Source organism: Panthera leo, chromosome A3 (genome assembly GCF_018350215.1).
Source record: "Panthera leo isolate Ple1 chromosome A3, P.leo_Ple1_pat1.1, whole genome shotgun sequence".
Taxonomy (NCBI): domain Eukaryota; kingdom Metazoa; phylum Chordata; class Mammalia; order Carnivora; family Felidae; genus Panthera; species Panthera leo.
In genome coordinates, this window is record NC_056681.1 from 117,813,102 (window position 1) to 117,836,117 (window position 23,016).

General features: G+C 41.3%; 2 protein-coding genes across 6 annotated transcripts in view; one reads left to right on the forward strand and one right to left on the reverse strand.

Moving 5' to 3' along the window:
- Positions 1-8,872, reverse strand: part of LOC122216486 (solute carrier family 4 member 1 adaptor protein) — a 28,262-nt gene extending 19,390 nt beyond the window's left edge. Inside the window, exons 1-5 of the mRNA XM_042933379.1 lie at positions 8,013-8,872; positions 7,361-7,556; positions 4,935-5,057; positions 3,426-3,486; positions 2,954-3,093 (exon numbers count right to left, since the gene is read on the reverse strand). Coding sequence (XP_042789313.1) covers positions 2,954-3,093; positions 3,426-3,486; positions 4,935-5,057; positions 7,361-7,556; positions 8,013-8,675 — 1,183 coding nt within the window. The 5' untranslated portion in view covers positions 8,676-8,872. The remainder of the gene's footprint in view (positions 1-2,953; positions 3,094-3,425; positions 3,487-4,934; positions 5,058-7,360; positions 7,557-8,012) is intronic.
- A 24-nt stretch (positions 8,873-8,896) lies between these two features.
- Positions 8,897-21,822, forward strand: SUPT7L (SPT7 like, STAGA complex subunit gamma). 5 transcript variants are annotated; one of them, XM_042933380.1, is made up of 6 exons: positions 8,897-9,265; positions 9,980-10,080; positions 10,711-11,317; positions 17,928-18,252; positions 19,267-19,504; positions 20,930-21,822. In XM_042933380.1, the coding sequence occupies exons 3-6, from the start codon at positions 10,905-10,907 to the stop codon at positions 21,190-21,192; spliced, it is 1,239 nt and encodes a 412-aa protein (XP_042789314.1). In that variant the 5' UTR covers positions 8,897-9,265; positions 9,980-10,080; positions 10,711-10,904; the 3' UTR covers positions 21,193-21,822. The 5 variants fall into 5 exon arrangements, with proteins under 5 accessions (XP_042789314.1, XP_042789315.1, XP_042789317.1 ...); XM_042933381.1 differs by having other exon boundaries at positions 8,897-9,240; XM_042933382.1 differs by lacking the exon at positions 8,897-9,265 and adding an exon at positions 9,274-9,293.
- The last annotated feature ends 1,194 nt before the right edge of the window (positions 21,823-23,016 follow it).

Consider the following 23,016-nt stretch of genomic DNA (forward strand, 5'->3'; position numbering starts at 1 on the left):
TAAGGATTCTGAACCCGTTAGGACTACAAGAGCAACACTGAATATAAGGTGGTAACGGTAACACCTTCAAAGCTGTGAAGGAAAATTATTTCCCATTTAGAATTCTATTCCTAGCCAAACAATTAACCAAGAGTAAAGCTAGAATAATTGTATTTTCAGAGTGGGGAATTTAATATAGTTTACCTGCTATACATCCTTTCTCAAGAATTCACTACATGTCCACCAAAATGAAAGAGTAGACCAAGAACAACGAAAGAAGTGAAATCCACTGGAGACTATCATCATCCATGACCTCTATTGTTGTACCAGCTTTTTAATCTGCAAAACTACAGAAAGATGTGCTCCACTAAAACAAGGGAATAAACCAAGAAACATGAGAATCTGGGAATCAAGAAACAGAAAATTCAACCCTGGAGAAAGACAAAGGAAATGTCAAGGATGACAGCAAAATGCGGTCCCAGATGACAGTGCTCCAGTAGGTTCAGAGAATAGTGAGCCCTGAAAGAACATTGCTCTTCAGGAGAAATGTTTCCAAAAAGATCAGAACTGATCAATTACTTGATGTGATTGACCATGTGGAAAAATACACTGAAAGGCTCTTGAAAGATGTGGAAAGAATGAACAGAGTTACAAAAAATCCACACACATGAAAAACAAACAATTATTAACTTTAGGAAAAACAAAAAGAAAAAACTCCTCAGTTTAACTAATATTTGCATAAACATAATCGTGTAAATATTAAATACTAATTTAACAGAGTCAGTACATAATGTTTAAAATAAGTGATTCAGTTGCACCTGGGTGGCTCAGTTGGTTAAGTGTCCAACTCTTGATTTTGGTTCAGGTCATGATCTCACGGTTAGTGGTCATGATCTCACAGTTAGTGGGTTTGAGTCCCACGTCTGGCTCCACGCTGACAGCAAGAAGCCTGCTTGGGATTCCCATTCTCTCTACTCCTCCCCTGCTTGCACACTCTCTCAAAATAAATAAACAAACTTATAAAAAGTTCAATCATAAAATAAAATATTCAAAATAAAACAGCATACTCTTCCTTTTGGGAAATACGGATATTTTTAAATGCCAGAAAAAATAATTAAAAGAGTTAAAAGCCTTCTAAGATTGAAGACTGGGGAGAGGCAGGGCAAGGAACAGGTATATTTTGCATAAACCTTTGGTAGTTTTTTGGGTTTTTTTAAATTTTTATTTATTTTGAGAAAGAGAGAGAAAGAACGTGAGTGTGGAAGGGCAGAGAGAGAAGGAAAGAGAATCTCAAGCAGGCTCCAGGCTATTAGTGCACAGCCTAATATGGGACTTGATCCCATGACCCTGGGATCATGACCTGAGCTGAAATCAAAAGTCAAATGATCAATTGATTGAACCACCCAGGTGCCCCAAGCCTTTGGTAGTTTTAAATAATACATAAGTTACTTTGCAATAATACAAACTAATTTTAGAATAAACACAAATATAACAGAAGCCTTTATTAATAAATGATGATGGGACGCCTGGGTGGCTCAGTTGGTTAAGCGTCCGACTTCAGCTCACGTCATGATCTCATGGTCCGTGAGTTCGAGCCCTGCATCGGGCTCTGGGCTGATGGCTCAGAGCCTGGAGCCTGCTTCCGATTCTGTGTCTCCCTCTCTCTCTGCCCCTCCCCCGTTCATGCTCTGTCTCTCTCTGTCTCAAAAATAAATAAATGTTAAAAAAAATTTAAAAAATAAATAAATAAATAAAAATTAAAAAAAAATAAATAAATGATGATATAGCCAGAAAGGCTTTTTATTTTTATTTATTTTTGAAGTTTATTTTTGAAAGAGAGAGAGAGAGAGAGGGAATGAGCACAAGGGAGCAGGTCAGAGAGAGATGGAGAGTGAGAGAGAATCCCAAGCAGGCTCCATGCTGTCAGTGCAGAGCCCGACATGGGGCTTGATCCCACAAAGAACCATGAGACCATGACCTGAGCCGAAATCAAGAGTCAGATGTTTAACTGACTAAGCCACCCAGGTGTCCCTGACAGGCTTTTAAAAATGAGATAAAGTTAATGCAATTATACAGACAATATCCATGATACATTCTTATATTAAAATTGTAAGTCATGAAAGAGTATAATATAAATAAATGCATTTGTGTATGAAGTTTGCTTTTTATTAAAGTATCTAGTTCCGAACACATATCTATACTCATAAAAAATTTCTAAGAAAATATGGCTTCTAAGGGGCGCCTGGGTGGCTCAGTCGGATGAGTGTCTGACTTTGGCTCAGGTCATGATCTCGCGGTTCATGAGTTAGAGCCCCGCGTCGGGCTCTGTGCTGACGGCTCAGAGCCTGGAGCCTGCTTTGGATTCTGTGTCTCCCTCTCTTTCTGCCTCTCCCCTGCTCATGCTCTGTCTCTGTCTCCAAAAAATAAATACGCGTTAAAAAAAAAATTTTTTTTTTTTTTTAAAAAGAAAATATGCCTTCCTTTGGGTACTGAGATATGGAATATTTTCTTTTCAGCTCATAGAATTTCACACAATTACATTTTCTCCCTAAAAAGTCATTTCGTGGGGCGCCTGGGTGGCTCAGTCAGTTAAGTGGCCGACTTCGGCTCAGATCATGATTTCACAGTCCGTGAGTTCGAGCCCCGTGTCAGGCTCTGTGCTGACAGCTCAGAGCCTGAAGCCTGTTTCAGATTCTGTGTCTCCCACTCTCTGACCCTCCCCCGTTCATGCTCTGTCTCTCTCTGTCTCAAAAATAAATAAACGTTAAAAAAAAATAAAAAAAAAATATTTCTCTCTGTCTCAAAAATAAATAAACGTTAAAAAAAACAAAATTTAAAAAAAAAAGTCATTTTGTTGCCTTTTGTGTTAAATTCTTTCTTCCTTTCTTCTTTCTTTCTCTTTTTCTCTCTCCCTTTTTCTCTCTCTTTCCCTTCCTTCCTTCCTTCCAAAAACAAAGTGTTCCCATATACTCACCTGCCTCCTGCCGCAGCAACCCCAAAGTATCAAGGATTCGACAAGCCTCCAGTGAACACTGGATCATTGCTTCTTTTTTCTTTCCCGAATGAATGGCCTCAGCTACCAGTTGTTTTCCAGTTGAATCATCCACAGGTAATCTGTATTGGTTTGGAGTGAATCATAGCATAGTACTAAGCTCCAATTCTCATGAAAAAAAACTAATATGCGGTGAAAATAGTCATTTCTTTTGACATGGCTTTTTAATCTCTCCATTCATTTTGTTATATCTTGCCAAGGTTGGACCTTAAATCTTTTCCTTATGCCTCTGACCCATCCCACCCCACCTGCCAATGATATATGTTATTAAACTATCAAGGCCCAAATTCAGGAGTAGCCTAAAAATAAGACTAAAGTTATTCTTTGGGTCTACTGTCTATTACCTAAAATTGTCCACTTTTCACAAAAGGACATTAATGAGAACAGAACATACCTCACCCTACAGAGCCAAGTGCTGTGCCCCTGTTCATCAAATTCATATTCTAATTCTTCTCCTGTGGGAGGAAGAAAGACAAAACAATTTTAACAGTATATGAAAATTACTAGTTAAGACAAAGGGAAAAGAGAGGAAAGGCTGATAAAAGAATATCAAGTTCCAGGGCACCTGGGTGGCTCAGTCAGTTTAAGTGTCTGACTCGATGTCAGCTCAGGTCATGATCCCATGATTCATGAGACTGAGCCACACATCAGGCTCTGAGCTGTCCCTGCTTGGGATTCTCTCTCTCAAAATAAATAAACATTTTAAAAAAATAGAATATCAAGTTCCCATACCTCATTTAACACTAAATTTCAAAGCATTTCACTTCTCATTTCCAGGAATTATTATTTGATAATAAAATAAGGGGGAACTTGAAGCAAAGAAAAGCAAACTCAGACCAGAACAATCAGCTTGCCATAAATAGCTTTGTCCACTACATAGCAACTTTTACACTTATATTATAAGTGCAGATGTAAGTTGTCACTTTGGTTTGTAGAAGCACAAATATTGGGGTGCCTGGGTGGCTCAGTTGGCTAAGCATCTGACCTGAGCTCAGGTCATGATCTCACAGTTTGTGAGTTTGAGCCCCACATCAGGCTCTGTGCTGACAGCTCAGAGTCTGGAGCCTGCTTCGGATTCTGTCTTCCTCTCTCTCTACCCCTCCCCTGCTCATGTTTTGTCTCTGTCTCTCAAAAAAATGAATAAACATTTAAAAAAATTTTTTAGAAGCACAAATATCAAGAGCAGAATGCAACCAGTTCATATATATATTCACACACACACACACACACACACACACACACACACACACACACACACACACAGATGTTCTCTCAAAGCATTTCCACTGAAACAGTCCTCTATGGAAACACTCTTTAAATTATATAAGGTGAACATCCATGTTAAGAATTATAAAAGATGAGGGGCGCATGGGTGGCTCAATTTGTTAAGCTTCTGACTCTTGATCTCAGCTCAGGTCATGATCTTGTGGTTTGTGGGTTCAAGCCCCACATTGGGCTCTATGCTGATGGCATACAGCCAGCTTGGGATTCTGCGTCTCCTTCTCTCTGCCCCTCACCTGCCTGTGCGCACGCTCTTTCTCTCAAAATAAATAAATAAATAAATATTAAAAAAAAAAAAAAGAATTATAAAAGATCAGATGAAGTAGAAACAAAGAATTTTAAGAAGTTAGGTCAATCTCCCCACCACCCAAGTCTAGGATCTTCTGAGAATAATGAAACCAGATGAGTCGGAAAAAAGTAGTCCCTTTTTTCCAAGATGGGAAGAAAGACTAACAAGATTTTTACTGTTTTCAAAATAAACCTGAAGCAACTGACCACAAGGGCAAGAACTGAGCAAGGAGAGCAGCAGATAAAACACAGCATTTCTAAGTACCTTGAAGATCTACAAGACAATGCTGCTGTGGAAACCTTTTACTGGCAGGGTCAGAATCTGTTTACATACCTTCTCGGTCAAAAAAACCTTGGAGAGCCTTTTTTGGATCCTTTATATAGAAGGCCTCCCTTTCCTGCTGAAACTCTAAGACAATGGGGTTCTCTTCAGCCTCATCCTCTACAGCATCTTCTCCTACAGGATACAGTAAAGAAAGAAAAGACAGACATAAGAAGAGACTATCCGAATGACACCCACTTTTCATTTGGCCTGCATGAAGACACAGTTATCAATGAAAAGAAAGGTGGGGGGTGGGGGACAAGGGGACATACAAAACCACCAATATAAATATCTTTAGGTTTCCTAAATCGTGTGACAAATTAAAACTTGTTTTCATGGCATCTTTTGTTTTTCCCCCATCACTATATCTCAAAAACAAAATTACCTACCACATTGTCCATGGGAAAAAATCTAAGCTTCTTGGCCTGGCATTCCCATTCTCTATCACCTGGGTCTAATACTCTGTCTCCGATATAATTTCTTAATATTTACCATATCTGCCAGATGGACTGGCCTTCTCATTACCCCTTTAAAATCATCAATCCCTAGGGGCACCTGGGTGGCTCAGTCAGTTAAGAGTCCAGCTTTGGCTCAGGTCATGATCTCACAGCTTGTGAGTTTGAGCCCCACATCAGGCTCTGTGCTGACAGCTCAGAGCCTAGAACCTGCTTCGGATTCTGTCTCCATCTCTCTCTGCCCCTCCCCTGCTCATGCACTGCCTCTCTCTCTCTCTCTCTCTCTCTCTCTCTCTCTCTATCTCAAATATAAATAAACATTTAAAAATAATATGGGGCGCCTGGGTGGCTCAGTCAGTTAAGCGTCTGACTTCGGTTCAGGTCATGACCTCATGGCTTGTGAGTTCGAGCCCCGCGTCGGGCTCTGGGCTGATAGCTCAGAGCCTGGAGCCTGTTTCGGATTGTGTCTCCCTCTCTCTGCCCCTCCCCTGTTCACACTGTCTCTGTCTCTCTCAAAGATAAACATTAAAATAAATAAATAAATAAATAAATAAATAAATAAATAAATAAGTGAATAAATAAATAAAATCATAAATCCCTACCCTGAATATTCGATATTCAGCTTCCTAAGTGCTAATTTTTCTTTCCTTCAAGTTCCAACTCAAGACCCGTCTGTTTGTAGACTTAAAAACTTTCCCGGGGAGCCTGGGTGGCTCAGTCGGTTAAGCATCCGACTTCGGCTCAGGTCATGATCTCACAGTTCGTGAGTTCGAGCCCCGCGTCGGGCTCTGTGCTGATGGCTCGGAGCCTGGAGCCTGTTTCAGATTCTGTGTCTCCCTTTCTCTCTGCCCCTCCCCTGCTCATGCTCTGTCTCTCTCTGTCTCAAAAATAAATAAAATAAATAAACATTTAAAAAAAAAAAATTAAAAAAAAAAAAAAACTTTCCCAAATTTTAAGTCAGTGTTGCTCAAAAGAAATATAATGAAAGCCATACATGAAAGTTTTCATTTTCTAGTAGCCACATTAAAAAGGAGCAACAAGTAAAATTATCATGTAATCAGTATAAAAATACTATGAATGTGGTATTTTATATTCTTGTTTCACACTAAGTCTTTGAAATCCAGTGAGTATTTTACATTTATAAAACAAGTCAGCTTGGACTAGCCATACTGTAAGTGTTCAATAACCACATGTGGGTAGTGGCTACAATACTGGACAGTGTGGGTCTAAGTCCTTAGTGATCACTCCCTTCTCTGAACCCTTACTCTAGCATACTTACGGTTTCTATAGCTTTTGTTTGGCACTTACAAAAGTAATTTCATAATATTTATCCAGTCTTCCCAACAACATATCAAGGCATTCTTTTTTTTATATTCCTAGCCCCTGAATACCCATTGTCCAAAATGTCTGGTATTATGGAAAGTTCAATTTATTCCTCTGGCTAAAGGATGAGGTTTCTCTGATTAGCTATTTCGCATTTCAGGGAATTTACACAAAGTACAAAAATTCGAAGGACTATCCTATATTGAACATTCCATGTTACTTGACTGAATATAGTTCCATCCTCTCCAATGATAATAGTCAAGGCCAGTACCATTTAAATGGTAAAAATAATAAATTAGTTGTAGGCTGAGGAAGAGTTTACAACAAGGGAGTGGACTGTAAAATGCATTAAAAGACTGGGCTCCTGGCTGGCTCAGTCCACAAAGCAGGCAACTCTTGATCTCTGGGTTGTAAGTTTGAGCCCCACTCTGAGTGTAGAGATTACTTAAAAGTAAAATCTTAAAAAAAAAAAAAAGAAAAAAAGAAAGAAAAAAGAAAAGAAATCCATAGTGCCTGTGGGTTTTGGTAGTCTCGTGTGCAAATTGTATTTGTCCCATCTATCTCAAAAAGTCATGAAAGGCATATGATAGAAAACAATTAAAGATACCACCAGTAATGAATTTAAAATATTAACCTCTGGCAGCAATCTTAATTTCTTACCCATTCCCCAGGTGCAGCCCATTTCATCATCTTGACTACTAGCATTTCTCTTCCTTTCATTGGCATCCATTTCTTCTTCCTCATCCGAGTCTTCTCCTAGCATCTTCTTCTCCAACATCATTTGTTGCTGCTTGCGCAATTCTTTCAATTGCGTTACTGTCAACTCGGATTCTGCCTCTCGGTCTTCCTCTGGTCCCTGATGAACCAAGAGAAAGAATTCTTTCAGAGTTCAGGATCGCTGAATTCATATCTCACTTTCAGAAATATGGCAATGTGGGGGCGCCTGGGTGGCTCAGTCGACTAGGCGTCCGACTTCCTCTCAGGTCATAACCTCTCAGTTCGTGGCTTCGGGTCCCGCGTGGGGCTGTGTGCTGACAGCTCGGAGCCTGGAGCCTGCTTCGGAGTCTGTGTCTCCCTCTCTCTATGCTCCTCCCCTGCTCAAGCTCTCGCTCTCTCGCAAAAATAAATAAACATTAAAGTAAAATAAAAGAAAAAAATACGGCAATGTGTACAGAGGCCTGGAAAGGGGCCAGATTCTCCCACTTTTGTAATCGCTTACTGGGAGAATCTCCTTCCTCCGCGAAAGCTTAAGGAGCTCTGGAACCCAGCCCGGTGCGCTCCGGAGATTTCAGTCCTAGGTTTCTCTACTTACCTGAAGAAGAAACAGCCGGGTGCTGCCTCCAAAGCGAAGAACATGCCCGACGTGGACGCGACAATAGGTGCGGGGTGGGATGCGGGTTTTGTTAAGAAAAGTGCCATGGGTGCTTCCCAGATCGTAAAGGTAGAAGCCAGGCCCGTGGCCGTCGCATTCTCCTTCGAGGCCGGACACCCTGTGCTGCAGCACGGCGTGGTACCGAGACACCGAAGGGTGCTCCAGGCACACGTCGCAGCTAGACAGCCTCCCGAAAAGGCAGTAGCTTGTCCCTTTCAAGCTCCAGGTGCCAAGGATGGTGCCGCTCTTCAGTGTCTCTAGGCTGTAGGGGGCCGTGGCGGGGCCGCCCCACGGCGGCTCTCGGTATGGGGGAGCCCGGGCCGGACCGCCAGGGGATGGAGCCGCCGTGGGCGGCCGCGGCTGCTCCTCCGGTGGACTCTTGGTGTCCCCGCTGTCCGGCCGCACTGGCGGGACGTCAGGCTCCACGGAATCGGGGTCTAGCAGCGCCGTGGGCCCTTCCTTCTTCACCTCCTCAGGGTCTGAAGGACTGGTGGCGGGGGCCCTGCCCCGCACAGCCGGGGGCACCGGCAGGGTTGGTTTCTTGAAATCGTCATTGAGCTCTTGCAAAGCCTGAGGCTCTGACTTAGAGGAGCTATCGGCCATCCTCAATCGGGTGCGGTCTCGGAATCTGTTCCTGGGAAACCTCCCCCTTCGGTCTCTAGGTTCCTCTCCACGCCTCGCTCTCCCAGCTCCCGGTGGCTTCTCTGAACCCCGATGGCGGATTTGTTCCTTCACCACCTGCCACGTTACGAAGAGATGAATATCAAGGGCAGGTCATAATAAGAAAAACAAAAACAAAAAACAAAACAGTAAAAGGCGGCCGAGGAGCTGTCAGCACGGGGACATCTTTAGAGGTTGCAACCGGATAGTAATGACTTCCTGTGGCACAGCCAGATTGAGCAGAAGCGCTTCCGGCAGCCTGGGACCACTAATCCAAAAGCCAGTCTTCCGGGCCTGGCGCGACCCTCGCCTCGGGCCTTTCCGAGTCTTATAGTCGCGCAGCCCAGCTCCTGCCAAGCGGCAGTGAATAGTGCCTCCGTCCAGGTCCAGACCTCCTCGTCTCCCGGCTGCTCCGGGCATCAGGAGACCCCAGGATCCTGTGATTGGCGCCTGTGCCTGCTGACCGTGACTGAGGAGCCCCGAGGGACCTGGACGTTCCTTGAGCTTGGTGCCTGTTCTTCGTCCTCTTTTCGGTGAAATTAAGGAACAGGGCGATTTTTTGTGTGTCCCCTCATTGATCCGTTTCTTTGTTCATTCTTTTGTTTGTTTTCCAAAACCAGTTATTGAGACTGCGTAGTGTAGTGGTTAAGAGCCTGACTGTCCGGATTGTCTCCCTCGGTCATTTGTGATATTGGGAAAGACAGTGGGCCTTAGCTTCCACCTTTAAAAACTGAAGTAGTTGGGAAAACCGAATCAAACAATAAAGGCAAAGCCTGGCACATAGTAAGCGCTCACTAAATGCCGGGTATACTGTGTGCCAGACACGGTACAAAGATCATGGTTGTGGGAGATAGATGAGAGAATAAAATTGATTGAGATAAGTACTAGTTTAAATCCATGCCTAAATGCTGTGATGGAAACACCAGAAGTGCTGTGAGAATATAATAAAGGGAGATTTACTGGGGAGATGATGGGGAGTGGTAACTTAACCTATACTTAAGAATGAATAAAAGTCTGCCAAGAATGTGGTGGGTGGCAGGGCATTTCTGGCAGATCACAACTTAAAGGGTCAATTTGTGGAAATACATGGGATTCTCCAGAAACTGAGTAGCATGATATATGTTAGAACTAGGGTAATAATTTCCCTCTTTGTTATTCCACTGCATCAGGTCTGTGTCTCTAGAGCAGCCCTTTCTGCACATTTTTATATCAAAATAGTCTGTTTATATTTCTCTCCTTCACCTCAGGTCGGGGATCTGGCAGTGGTCTTTGTCTTCTTCCATAATGCGTGGCATTTGGTAAACATTTGTTCAACTTGAAGAGACATATGGGCAATGAATCTGGAAAGGTGTGTTGAAGTCAGATTGCAAATTTTGATCAATGGTAGACCAAAGAATTCTGGCTGACTTTTTCCAATAGGTAATGAGAAGCCATTAGATCTGAGTTGTAATAAGAGTAAGTCTAGCAGCACTGGAGAATAGATTAGACACAAGGAGAGACTGGAGTAAGGGATGCCAATTAGGAGGCAGCAGAAATCACTCAGATTCTTCCCTATGTATGTCAGAAGTTCAATACCTAAAACCATTTAGACTACTGGTCAATAAATTTTTCCACCAGGATCCATTGAAATATTGCTCATGTTTTTGACATACACAGAATAAGAACCACCTCTTCCTATCTTTACTCCCTTTTCTCCTACTGATTCAGGACAGATGTGTCAAGATACTCTGAGAAATATTCCAGGTGTCATTTAAGTATCTTGCCTTGCAAATTGCTCAAGATTGGGCACGATGATAGTTCTAGTAATGAGTTAGTGGGGTGAGATGGAAAACACAGACACTAGAGCTCCCAATACTATTGCAGCTGTTAGTCTCCTAATGACCCAAATGCCACCTATGGCTCAGTCCAGTAGGAATTGTCATTGTGTGTGACTGTGGTGACTGGCATCTAACAGTTGTATCTCTCTTAATTTCTTCAGGGAGAACGTCTTTGGTCCTACAGCGTTGCTGACACTGACATATTCTAAGTCGTGTTGAACAGCCTACTTTTTATGTCAATAACTGGCCAGACTTCATATTTTTCTACTACAGAAGCCTATAAGAGATTTAAGATTTAAGAACACTGCTTTCGGTTATCACTACATTTAACGTGAAAGTTCTTTCTTATTCCAAAATGTTGAGATACTGGGGAGAGATACCAATCTCATCAAGCCAGACCAACAGGAGTTCCTTTGATTTGCTCCCACGGGAGTTCCGTCTTGTGGAAGTCCATGACCCACCCCTGCATCAACCCTCAGCCAATAAGCCCAAGCCCCCCACTATGCTGGACATCCCGTCAGAGCCATGCAGCCTCACCATCCATACCATTCAGCTGATCCAGCACAACCGACGTCTGCGAAACCTCATTGCCACAGCTCAGGCCCAGAGTCAGCAGCAGACAGAAGGTGTAAAGACTGAAGAGAATGAACCTCTTCCCTCTTGCCCTGGGTCACCTCCTCTTCCTGATGACCTCCTGCCTTTAGACTGTAAGAATCCCAATGCACCATTCCAGATTCGGCACAGTGATCCAGAGAGTGACTTTTATCGGTAAGACAAGGCTTTGCTCTATCTTACTTTTCTCAAAACATCTGCACAACACTGTTCAGCATGTAATAGCATTCCTGTGAAGAAACTGAGGATAAGAGTAATTGACATGGCCAAAGTTGCTCAGGTAATTAGTAGGAAGTCTAAGACTTGAACTGATCTTCAAATCCAGAATCTGTATCTTTTATTTATTTTTTTTTTAAGTTTATTTATTTATTTATTTTGAGAAAGACAGAGCACACGCAGGGGAGGAGCAGAGAGAGAATCCCAGGTAGGCTTCATGCAGTCAGTGTACAGAGCCTGACAACGGGGCTCGAATTCAAGAATTTGAGTTTAACCGACTGAGCCAAACAGCCTCCCCTGCATCTTTTATTTTTGAGGTAACAAATATTTATTGAGTGCTTATTCTATACCAGCCACTTTGCTAGGAGCAAGGAACTACCCCAGTATGTGAAAGAAACCATGGCCTCACAATCCACAGAGTGTAGTCTTTCTATTTCATTTAAAATGTATATTATGGATTTAGCTCAGTGTTTTAAAATTTAGGTTCATGGACTTATTCTCATATTCTCAGGAATCCATTAAGTTTTATGTAAGATGTTTAAATTGTGTACAGTTGACCCTTGAACAACACCGGTTTGAATTGTGCAGGCCCACTTACATGCGGATGTTTTTACAGAACAGTACTGTAGATGTATTTTCTCTTCCTTATGGTTTTCTTGGTAACATTTTCTTTTCTGTAGCTTACTTTATTGTAAGAACATAGTATATAATACATATACAAAATATGTGTCAATTGACTCTATGTTATCACTAAGGCTTCCAGTTAATAGCAGGCTATTAGTCATTGGGGTGCCTGGCTGGCCTAGTCAGAAGAGCATGTGACTCTTGATCTCAGGGTCGTGAGTTTGAACTCTGTGTTGGGTATAGAGATTACTAAAAAGAAGTTAATAAATAAATATAAAAAAAATAGTAAACCATTAATCATTAACTTTTGGGGGAGTCAAAGCTATATGCAGATTCTCTACTTCATGGCGGGGGCGGGGGGTTGGCACCCCTAACTCCCACATTGTTCATGGATCAACTGTATTTTCACTTTGATAACATCATTTAAGAAATAATATAAAAATGTTCTTGATCCTTGTTATTCAAAACCTGGGCGGAGACTAACAGCATCAACATCACCTGGGAGCTTGTTAGAAGTTCAGAATCTCAGGGCCTACATAGCCTGCTGAATCAGAATCTTCATTTTAACAAGATCTCCAGAAGATTCGTGTGTATATTTAAGTTTGAGAAGCCCTATTCCAAGACCTCTGAATGACTGCCTTATAACCTAATGCTACTACTAGGTTTCAGTGTGTAAGTTTGCATTTGGCGCGAAATAATTACTTTTTGTTTTCATTTTGAAGTTTGTCAGACCAAAGAAAAGTTTAAATGATAGTACAGGAGGGGCGCCTGGGTAGGTCAGTTGGTTAAGCATCCGACTTCGGCTTAGGTCATGATCTCATTGTTTGTGGGTTTGAACCCCACAGCAGACTCTGTGCTGACAGCTCAGAGCCTGGAGCCTGCTTCAGATTCTGTGTCTCCCTCTCCCTCTGCCCCTCCCCCACTCACACTCTGTCTCCCTCTCTCAAATATAAATAAACGTGAAAAAAATTTTAAATAGTACAAAAAATGCCCAAGTACTCCTTACCAGGATTTACCAATTGTTAACATTTTGCTACATTTATTTTCTCTCACATATGTATAAGTGTGTATACACACATAAATATATATATAATATATACACATACACACTTTTTTTGTCAAATATTTTAAAGCTGCACATATCCCAATATTTTACCCCTTAATTCTTAAGCATTCTTTCACCTCTAAATTCTTCACCTTATCCTAAGAATAAGGAAAATTTCCTATGTGATTTCAATACTATTATCACACCAAAGTAAATGAACACTAAGTAAATAATATAAGCCCAGTTTAGATTACTCCAGTTCTCCAAAATACCTTTTGTAGATATATTTTTCCCTAATCCAGAACCTAACAAAGATTCATGCATTGCCTTTGGTTGTTTTTTTTTTTTTGTTTATTTTTTTATTTTTAAAAAAAATTATTTTTTCAACGTTTATTTATTTTTGAGAGAGAGAGACAGAGCACGAACAGGGGAGGGGCAGAGACAGAGGGAGACACAGAATCTGAAACAGGCTGCAGGCTCTGAGCTGTCAGCACAGAGCCCGAAGCGGGGCTCGAACTCACGGGCCGTGAGATCATGACCTGAGCCGAAGTCGGACGCTTAACCGACCAAGCCACCCAGGCGCCCCTGCCTTTGGTTGTTTAGTGTCTTTTAAACCAGAATAGCTTCCTCTTTAAAAAAAAAAAAAAAAAAGCAATTTAAATCTTTTTTAAGAGTTCAGGTCATTTAGAATATAGGATGTCCCACTCACTGGATTTGCTGATTATTACCTCGAGATTAGATTCAGGTTAAATATGTGTTTAGCCAAAAAAAAAAAAAACAACCCCATAAATAATACTGCATATTACTCATTGCATGTGCTTATTGATGATAATAGTTACTACTATTTTAATTGTCCCAAATTAATGAGAAAAGAACAGAAATAGGCTTAATAAGTAAGGGTTGCAGTTGGGCCAGATGGAGACCAGATGATGTCCTGGGGCACTGTATAATCGAAGGTTCTAAAGTCCTAGGAATAGTGAAAACTGCCATTACATGCATGGCACAAGAAAACTTGCTCTGTGGTGATCAGTACCCTATTGACATTTTGAAGGCAGTTTAGCTTTAACAAAATTATGTTGTTCATCATATTAAATTGATGCTGTTACTTATTTTTAACTTAATTTTTTTTTTTTTAAATTTAGAGAGTGAGAGAGAGAGAGAGAGAGAGAGAGAGAGTAGGGGGGTGGGGCAAAGGGAGAGAGAAAGAGATAGAGAATCTCACACAGGCTCCACACTCAGCACAGAGCCTGATGCAGGACTCAATCCCCTGAGACCATGACCTGACCTGAAATCACGACTCGGATGTTCAACTGACTGAACCACTCAGGTGCCCGATGCTATTATTTAGAATTCTGTAGTTGTGTGTAAAACTTCTAATTTTTTTTTTCTTTTTCAAGTTTTTTTTCTTTTAATTTTTAAATATTTATTTAGTTTTGAGAGAGAGACAGAGTATGAGCAGAGAGAGGCAGAGAGAGAGGGACACACAAAATCCGAAGTAGGATCAGGCTCCCAGCCCAGAGCCCAATGTGGGTCTTGAACTCACGAACTGTGAGATCATGACCTGAGCCAAAGTCAGACGCCTAACCGACTAAGCCACCCAGGTATCCCTCAAGTTTTTATTTAAATTCCAGTTAGTTAACATACAGGGTAATATTAGTTTCAGGTGTAGGATTTAGTGATTCATCACTTACAACACCCCGTGCTCATCACAAGTGCCCTCCTTAATACCTACCACCCATTTAACCCATCCCCCTGCCCACCTCTCCTCCAGCAACCCTCAGTTTATTCTCTATAGTTAAGAGTCTGTTTTCCGGTTTGCATCTCTTTTTTTCCCCTATATTCATCTATATGTTTCGTAAATTCCATATATGAGTGAAATCATACGGTATTTGTGACCTCTTTCACTCAACATAATACTCTCTAGTACTATTCATGTCATTGCAAACAGCAAGATTTCATTTTTTATGGCTGAGAAATAGTCCACTATAGATATGTAATATATCTATATTATGTATGTATATAATACATGTATATCATGTGTATATATTTTATATATATATATATAAAATACATATATGTCTTCTTTATCCATTCCTCAGTCGATGGACATTTGGGCTCTTTCCATAATTTGGCTATTGTTGATAATTCTGCTATAAACATCAGGGTGCATGTATCCTTTTAACTCTTCAAATCAGTATTTTTGTATCCTTTGGGTAAATACCTAGTAGTGCAATTGCTAGGTCGTAGGGTAATTCTATTTTTAACTTACTGAGGAACCTCTATACTATCTTCCAAAACGGGCTGCACCAGTTTGCATTTCCATCAACAGTGTTCAGAGTGTTCCCTTTTCTCCATATCCTCGACAACATCTCTTGTTTTCTGTGTTGTTAATTTTAGCCATTCTGACAGGTGTGAGGTGATATCTCATTGTACTTTTGATTTGTATTTCCCTGATGATGACTGACATCGAGCATCTTTTCATGTGTCTGTTAGCCGTCTGTATGTCTTCTTGGGAAAAATGTCTATTCATGTCCTCTGCCGATTTTTAACTGGATTGTTTGGTTTTGGGTGTTGAGTTTTATAAGTTCTTTATATAGATTTTGGATGGATACTAACCCTTTATCAGATGTCATTTGCAAATATGCAATATTCTGAAATATTCTCCCATTCTGAAGGTTGCCTTTTAGTTTTGTTGTTTCTTGTTGTTGTGCAGCAGCTTTTTATCTTGATGAAGTCCCAATAGTTTATTTTTGCTTTTGTTTCTTTGCCTCAGGAGATGTATCTAGTAAGAAGTTGCTACGGCCAATGTCAAAGATGTTATACTGCCTGTGTTCTCCTCTAGGATTTTGATGGTTTCCTGTCTCACAGTTAGGTCTTTTCATCCACTTTGCATTTATTTTTGTATATGGTGTAAGAAAGTGGTCCAGTTTTCCCAACACCATTCGTTGAAGACACTGTCTTTTTTTCCATTGGATATTCTTTCATGTTTTGTCAAAGATTCGTTGACCATCTAGTTGTGGATCCATTTCTGGGTTTTCTGTTCAGTTCCATTGATCTCTGTTTCCATTTTTGTGCCAGTACCATACTGTCTTCATCACTACATCTTTGTAATATAACTTGAAGTCTGGAATTGTGATCCTCTGGCTTGGCTTGGCTTTTCTTTTTGAAGATTGCTTTGGCTATTGAGGATCTTTTTTAGGATTTTAGAATTATTTTGTTCTAGCTCTGTGAAAAATGCTGGTGGTATTTTGATAGGGATTGCATTAAATGTGTAGTTTGCTTAGCGTAGTATAGGCATTTTAATAATATTTGTTCTTCCAATCTCAAACTTCTGATTTTAATTGTTAGGAAGAGCTGTAACCATCAGAAGCTTATAACTAGTTTGTTTTATACATACTTAAGAAACTGTTTAACAGAAATAATTTGCATCAGCTATGGGGGTGCTAAAAAAATTATTGTCCTTTGAAATAAGTCCATGCATTACTCAAATAAAGCAATACTGGTTTAGCTATTTATTAGGTACTTCTGAGCCTTTAGCTTTTGGCCTAGGGAGCCTGGCCATGGGAAATGATGGTGGAAATAGTAAATGAAAAGTTATTTCGCAGTTGGTTTTATTTTCCAGCTATTATGTGGGTTGCAGTAGTTGCTTCTGAGCAGATGATAGTAAAGTGGGTGGATAGCTCCTCAAGCCCCCTTGTACAGCACATGGGGACACATGCCAAGTATGTACCTTATTTTATCCATTTACTTCCTTTGTCAGAGGGAGACAGAAGATAGGAATTTTATATTTTTCTAAGTAATTAGAAGTTTGCTAGAAGTTATTTTTAGGAGACCAGGCAGCTTTTTTAAGTTGTTTTGTTTTTTTTTTTTTTCAGATTAAGATCTCTACAGGGGTGCCTGGGTGGCTCAGTGGGTGAAGCATCCGACCCTGGATTTTGACTCAGGTCATGATCCTAGAGTCGTGGGATCGAGCCCCGCATCAGGCTCCATGCTAAGTGTGTAGGCTGCTTGGTATTCTCTCTTTCTCCCCCTGCCCTTCTCCCTCACTCGTGCTCTCTCTCTCGCTCTCTCTCTGGCTCTCTCTCTCAGACAATTACTTAATTTAATTTAATTTAAAAAAAGATTTCTACAGCAGTGATTAGGACAAAATGGTGTATTATGAAGAACATATTATATATGCTGCCAAAGCAAGCACAGTATTATGAAGAACATAGGCTCTGAAGTTAGAAGCTCAACCTCTTGATAATACCTGTACAACTTCTGGCAGGTCAGCCCCTCTGAACCTCAATTTCCTCACCTGTCAAATGGGAATAATAGGGACCCTACCCATTTCTTTACACAGGGTAGGATAAAAATGCTTTGGAGACTGTATGTATTTTAAATTGTTTTTATAAAATTGAGTTGCTTTCCCAGTTTCACAAATGGTCTATTTTAGTTGTAGAAGAATCTCCTAATTGGGACTGTGAATTTCTGAAAGTCCATTTATCACCCAGCATATGAGGAAACTATGTTGTGGGGAAATAACTAGAGCACCACTGAGCAGTATCTCAGCTCTAGGGTTAAATTTTATTATCTCCTACAAATGATCAATATCAGGATGGTAAAAGGAAGCTTCCTATTTACCTGACACTCTTTTATATTGTTTGTTATAGACATGTATTGCCTATTAAAGCTTTGTGTACTTGGAGGAGCTCAGAGATGACTGTGAGTTGTTGAGACCTGCGCTGGCCGCAGCAAGATGAAACTGGGCTCTGTAATCTGCATAGAATCCCCTAGAAAGCTGGGCCAGCGGCTTGACCGAAATTATAAAACTCCTAGGGAAACAGGACAGGTGACCCCTGTGCGAGAGCACTGATAACATTGCCATGTGTCCCCTTTCAGTGGGAAGGGGGAACCTGTGACGGAACTCAGCTGGCACTCCTGTCGGCAGCTCCTTTACCAGGCAGTGGCCACAATCCTGGCCCACGCAGGCTTTGAGTGTGCTAATGAAAGTGTCCTGGAGACCCTCACTGATGTGGCACACGAGTACTGCCTTAAATTCACCAAGTTGCTGCGCTTCGCTGTGGATCGGGAGGCCCGGCTGGGGCAGACTCCTTTCCCTGACGTTATGGAGCAAGTATTCCATGAAGTGGGCATTGGCAGCGTGCTCTCCCTCCAGAAGTTCTGGCAGCACCGCATCAAGGACTATCACAGTTACATGCTACAGGTGAGGTGACCCCATGAGAAGTGGGTAAAAGTGTATAATGTAGGGGTGTTAGCAGGATCCCACAACACTTACCCTAGAGAGCAGGGTACAGGGTCTTGGAACAGAGTGGACTTGACATGCTCTCCTCCTGGCCCTGGCTGTGTTCCATCGGCCTCATCGCTGACCTGGCCAGACACAGGGGCCTTCTTTAGCCAATGAGTGGCTCCATTTATTGATCACACTTCCTCTGGAAGAAATTATACACGGGTATGTAGAGTCTGAGAGAATGTGGTTAGCATGCTTTATTCATCAGATATTTATTGAGTCCTATTTTGAGTCAGGCACTGTGGGATACAACAGTGAACAAGTTCTTTCAGCTTGTATTCTTGAGAGGGAAACAAAAACAAGTAAATAAATAATGATCAAAACAATTTCAGCTGGCATTAAGTGCTGTGGAAAAACAGAACCAAACAGAATGAGATGATACTGCCCAAGGGTGGAAGAGGGGGCAGAGATACCATTTTGGGTTAGAACCAGAAATACCTAATCTCTTTAATCTATGTGGCCTTAAGTCATTTGTTCACTGTTTTGTTTTTCCCAAATCTAAAATATGATAAGGACTTTTTAACACCCAACAAAAAAGTCTTTGCTAAGCGATTCAGATTTCCTACACCATTCATTATCCACCTAGGGTGCATATGTCAACAGTTTTTACAGACAAAAATATAATCTTTTGTCCCCATTCTGATTTATCTCTAACAAAACCTCTTTTGCCTTTGTGTAGCTTAATTAATGACACACAAAGTCTCTGCAAACAACTTTTCTTTACATGTCTCTGTCATTTACAAATGCAAACTCAACACCTTACACAAATTCCTTCCATGTGTCAACTATGCTCAAAAAAAAAAAAAGAAAAAGAAAAAAATTTCCTTCCATCGGCAGTGGTTGCTTTATTCATATTCACATGATGTTGTTTTTTTCCACGGGATGCCACAAGCTGACTATCCACCAAAAATGACTCTTGCTTGCCAACAGATTAGTAAGCAACTATCTGAGGAGTATGAAAGGATTGTCAATCCTGAGAAGGCCACAGAGGACACTAAACCTGTAAAGATCAAGGAAGAACCTGTAAGTGACATCACCTTCCCCGTCAGTGAGGAGCTGGAGGCTGACCTTACTTCTGGAGACCAGTCACTGCCCATGGGAGTCCTCGGGGCTCAGAGTGAGCGTTTCCCATCTAACCTGGAGGTCGAGGCTTCGCCACAGGCTTCAAGTAAGAGAAATCAACCGACTCTGATTCTGGGAGATCTGCCAATCTCAGCACTCTGCATTTTGGAATCAAACTCTGGAGATGAGAGGAAAAAAAAGTGTGGGTGGCAGGAGATTGGAAAGTCTAAAAACAAATACAGCCTCATTGATCTAGTGATACCAACATTCTTTTCTTTGTAATCAGTGAAGGGAGGACTAACACAACTGTACAGGCATTATTTAAAATCATTCCAAGTTAGGATATAGATTCAGTATGTGTTATCCTATTGATTGCCAGAGTTAATTTAGCTGACCCATATGGGTGGGCAGATGCCCCCTTTATCACTTAGTATGCTGTACTGTTTTTTCCTGATGCTTCTACTCATTAGACAACTTCCAGATTAAATAGAGGAATGTTAATTGCTCAAGGCTGTTTGAATAGTTGGGCTTCCTTGCTAGAGTGCTCCCAATAAATTGTAGCTGAAAGGGATTGAAATAGGGCTATCCAGTTAGAGGTGCCTGCTTCTTCTTCCAGACTCTGTGATCACCTTAGGAACCAGGATAAGCAATTCTTAAGTTAGGTAGATTGCAAATTAGTCGAGATACTCAGTGTTGTTGTTTTTTTTTTTACAAATATAAATGGCCATTTCATCAATGCACAAATCCTAGACAGAATTAGGCCACATCGTTTTAAGTGTTGAGCAGAGAACTTTTCACCATGGAAGAAGTAATAACCACAAACAGTTGCTAGAACACAGACAGGAGGGCCGAAGAGAAATTGTTGCAGACTTAGGAACCATGTCTCTTTTCAGCATTCTGGGAACTGCTGCCAGCATTTTGTAGTGATCATTAAGTTCATAATATGAGAGAGGACCAGGGACTCAAAAGGCAGGAAAATAGGACAGCTTTATAGAAGGAAGGAAAGAAACAATACCTGAACAAGAAACCATGGTTGTTGCCTGCCTTTGGGCCATGAGACAGGGAATCTTTGTACCTGTGTAGTTTTACTTCCCTGGTTTAGGGAAAATGGGAGGGTGGGTGAGGTGGGGTAAAGGAGAGTAGAGGAAGTGGAAAGGAAAATATTCAGAATTGGTAGTTTGTTTTTTCATTTTTATTTTTGAGAGAGAGAGAGAGAGAGAGCTAGAAGGTGATTGGGGAGGGATAGAGAGAGGGAGAGAGAGAATCCTAAGCAGGCTCAATGTGGGGCTCGAACCCACAAATCATGAGATCATGACCTGAGCCAAAATTAAGAGTCAGCCACTTAACTGACTAAGCCACCACCCAGGCACCCCTGGAGCTGGTAGCTTTTTGAACAGAAGATAACAACCATATTCTCCAGCCAGGCAGAATCAGAGTAAAAACTGAGCTTAAAGGCTGCCCTGGGTAAAATACTTGTTTTGCTGTGTTCCGGCCTTGGCTTACTACTGGTTGTGTGTTCTTCCATTGCTAGGCACGGAGGTAAATGCTTCCCCTCTTTGGAATCTGGCCCATGTGAAAATGGAGCCTCAAGAGAGTGAAGAAGGCAACGTCTCTGGGCATGGTGTGCTGGGCAGTGATGTCTTCGAGGAGCCCATGTCCGGGATGAGTGAAGCTGGAATCCCCCAGAGCCCCGATGACTCAGACAGCAGCTATGGTTCCCACTCCACTGATAGCCTCATGGGGTCCTCCCCTGTTTTCAACCAGCGTTGCAAGAAGAGGATGAGGAAAATATAAAAGGAAAAGGGGAGATGTTCTGTCCAGATCCATAAGACCCAACAGAAAACCTTGATGTATTCAAATATTTCCATAAAAGGTGATTTGACTCTTACTCTCAACCACAGAGCAATTTCTGGATTTCAGTGGAGATGGATTTAACGAAACAAGTTTGCATTTTACTTTTACATCCAGTTTTGTAGTTTTCCACAACGAAGCCATCTTTTACAGACCGTTCATGACACTGGGATGATAATCAGGAGACAGAGCACTGTCCCGGTCATCCTTACCATTGCACAGCAAAGAAGTACATACTGGTTGGCCCTGTACTGCACGGATATTGTACAGATTGAGATTGTTATCAGACCTCCAAGCTGTGCTTGCAAAGACTCACAAGTAAATATATGCTGATAGATCAGTTTTTTCACTGAACTTGCTTCACTTTGGGGTCGAATCACTGGGAACCCGGTACTAAAACCTAACAGAAAATAGCTAATCCCCTTTTTAGTGGTCTTTTTTGAACAGTTTTTGCTGCCCATGAGGTCTCCTGAACCCAGGGGTGTGTGGTGCTTCTTTGGCAGCCGTGTTTCATCCACATTGCTTTTTTTTTTTTCCTTTAGGGAAAAAAAAAAATTTTAACATTTATTTATTATTGAGAGACAGAGAAAGATAGAGCATGAGTATGGAAGGGGCAGAGAGAGGGAGAGACACAGAATCCGAAGCAGGCTCCAGGCTCCAAGCTGTCAGCACAGAGCCCAACACAGGGCTCGAACTCACAAACCACAAGATCATGACCCAACCCAAAGCCAGATGCTCAACCGACTGAGCCACCCAGGTACCCCTCCTTTTTCCTTTTAATCTCTGCCCCCAAAATGGGGCTCGAACTCACGACCCCAAGATCACGGGTCGCATGCTCTACCAAAAGCAGGCACCCTTCTCCTTCTTTAGACTTACTCCATCTACCCTCATCCTTTTTTTGTCATTTTCTCATTTCCATGCAGCTTTTAAAAATATTTCACCATGTACTTTTCAGTTGTTTTCTTATCTTTACTGGGAATGAAGTAAACATGACCTGTCCAAGGACAGACTTGCACGGATTCCATTTGTTGCATCTACTTGGCCATCAGAGGACAGCAGTCCTTCCTTTGCCAGAATTCCACATCTGCATTGTGTTGCTACTGGACGGGCAGCCTCCAAAATAACAATAGTATACACATCTTTCTCCTTTACATCATGTCCTCAACTTTACATTATTACTCACCCATCACAGTATTGCCCTGCCTGGCATCTAAAAGTCTCAGTATTTATTAAGTGAATGATTACCACTGGAATAATTAGGAGTAATTGGCAAATGTGTGGTTTTTGCCTTGGTAATGGGTGCTGGTATGTTAAATCCTGCTGAAATTTGTTTTTTGGGTACAGTCTTTTGAAATTTACCACACTCTTTTAATAGGGACCAAAATCAAGGCATGGCTTTAATTAGTACATTATTGAATGCCTTAAATGTCCCAGGTGCTGAGAATAAAAATGAATGCAACAGCAGTAAAATGAGGTTATAAACTATCAGGTAACTTACAAATTTGCTAACTGTACAACCCTTAGCATGCTTATCTAAACTCCTATTCCAGACTCAGTTACCTTCACTTTCCCCTATTTATGAAAGTAGACATCAAGCAGTTTCCATAAAGTAGCCATCTAGTATTTAATCCATTCAATTAGCAAGCATTTATTGAGCAACTGTTATGTACTGGTTCCTGTGCAAGAGATACAGAGATGAGTAAGACTGTGTCCCTGTCCTTATGGAGCTTTCAGACAAGTTATTTTTTAAAGAAGTACTCAAAAGCA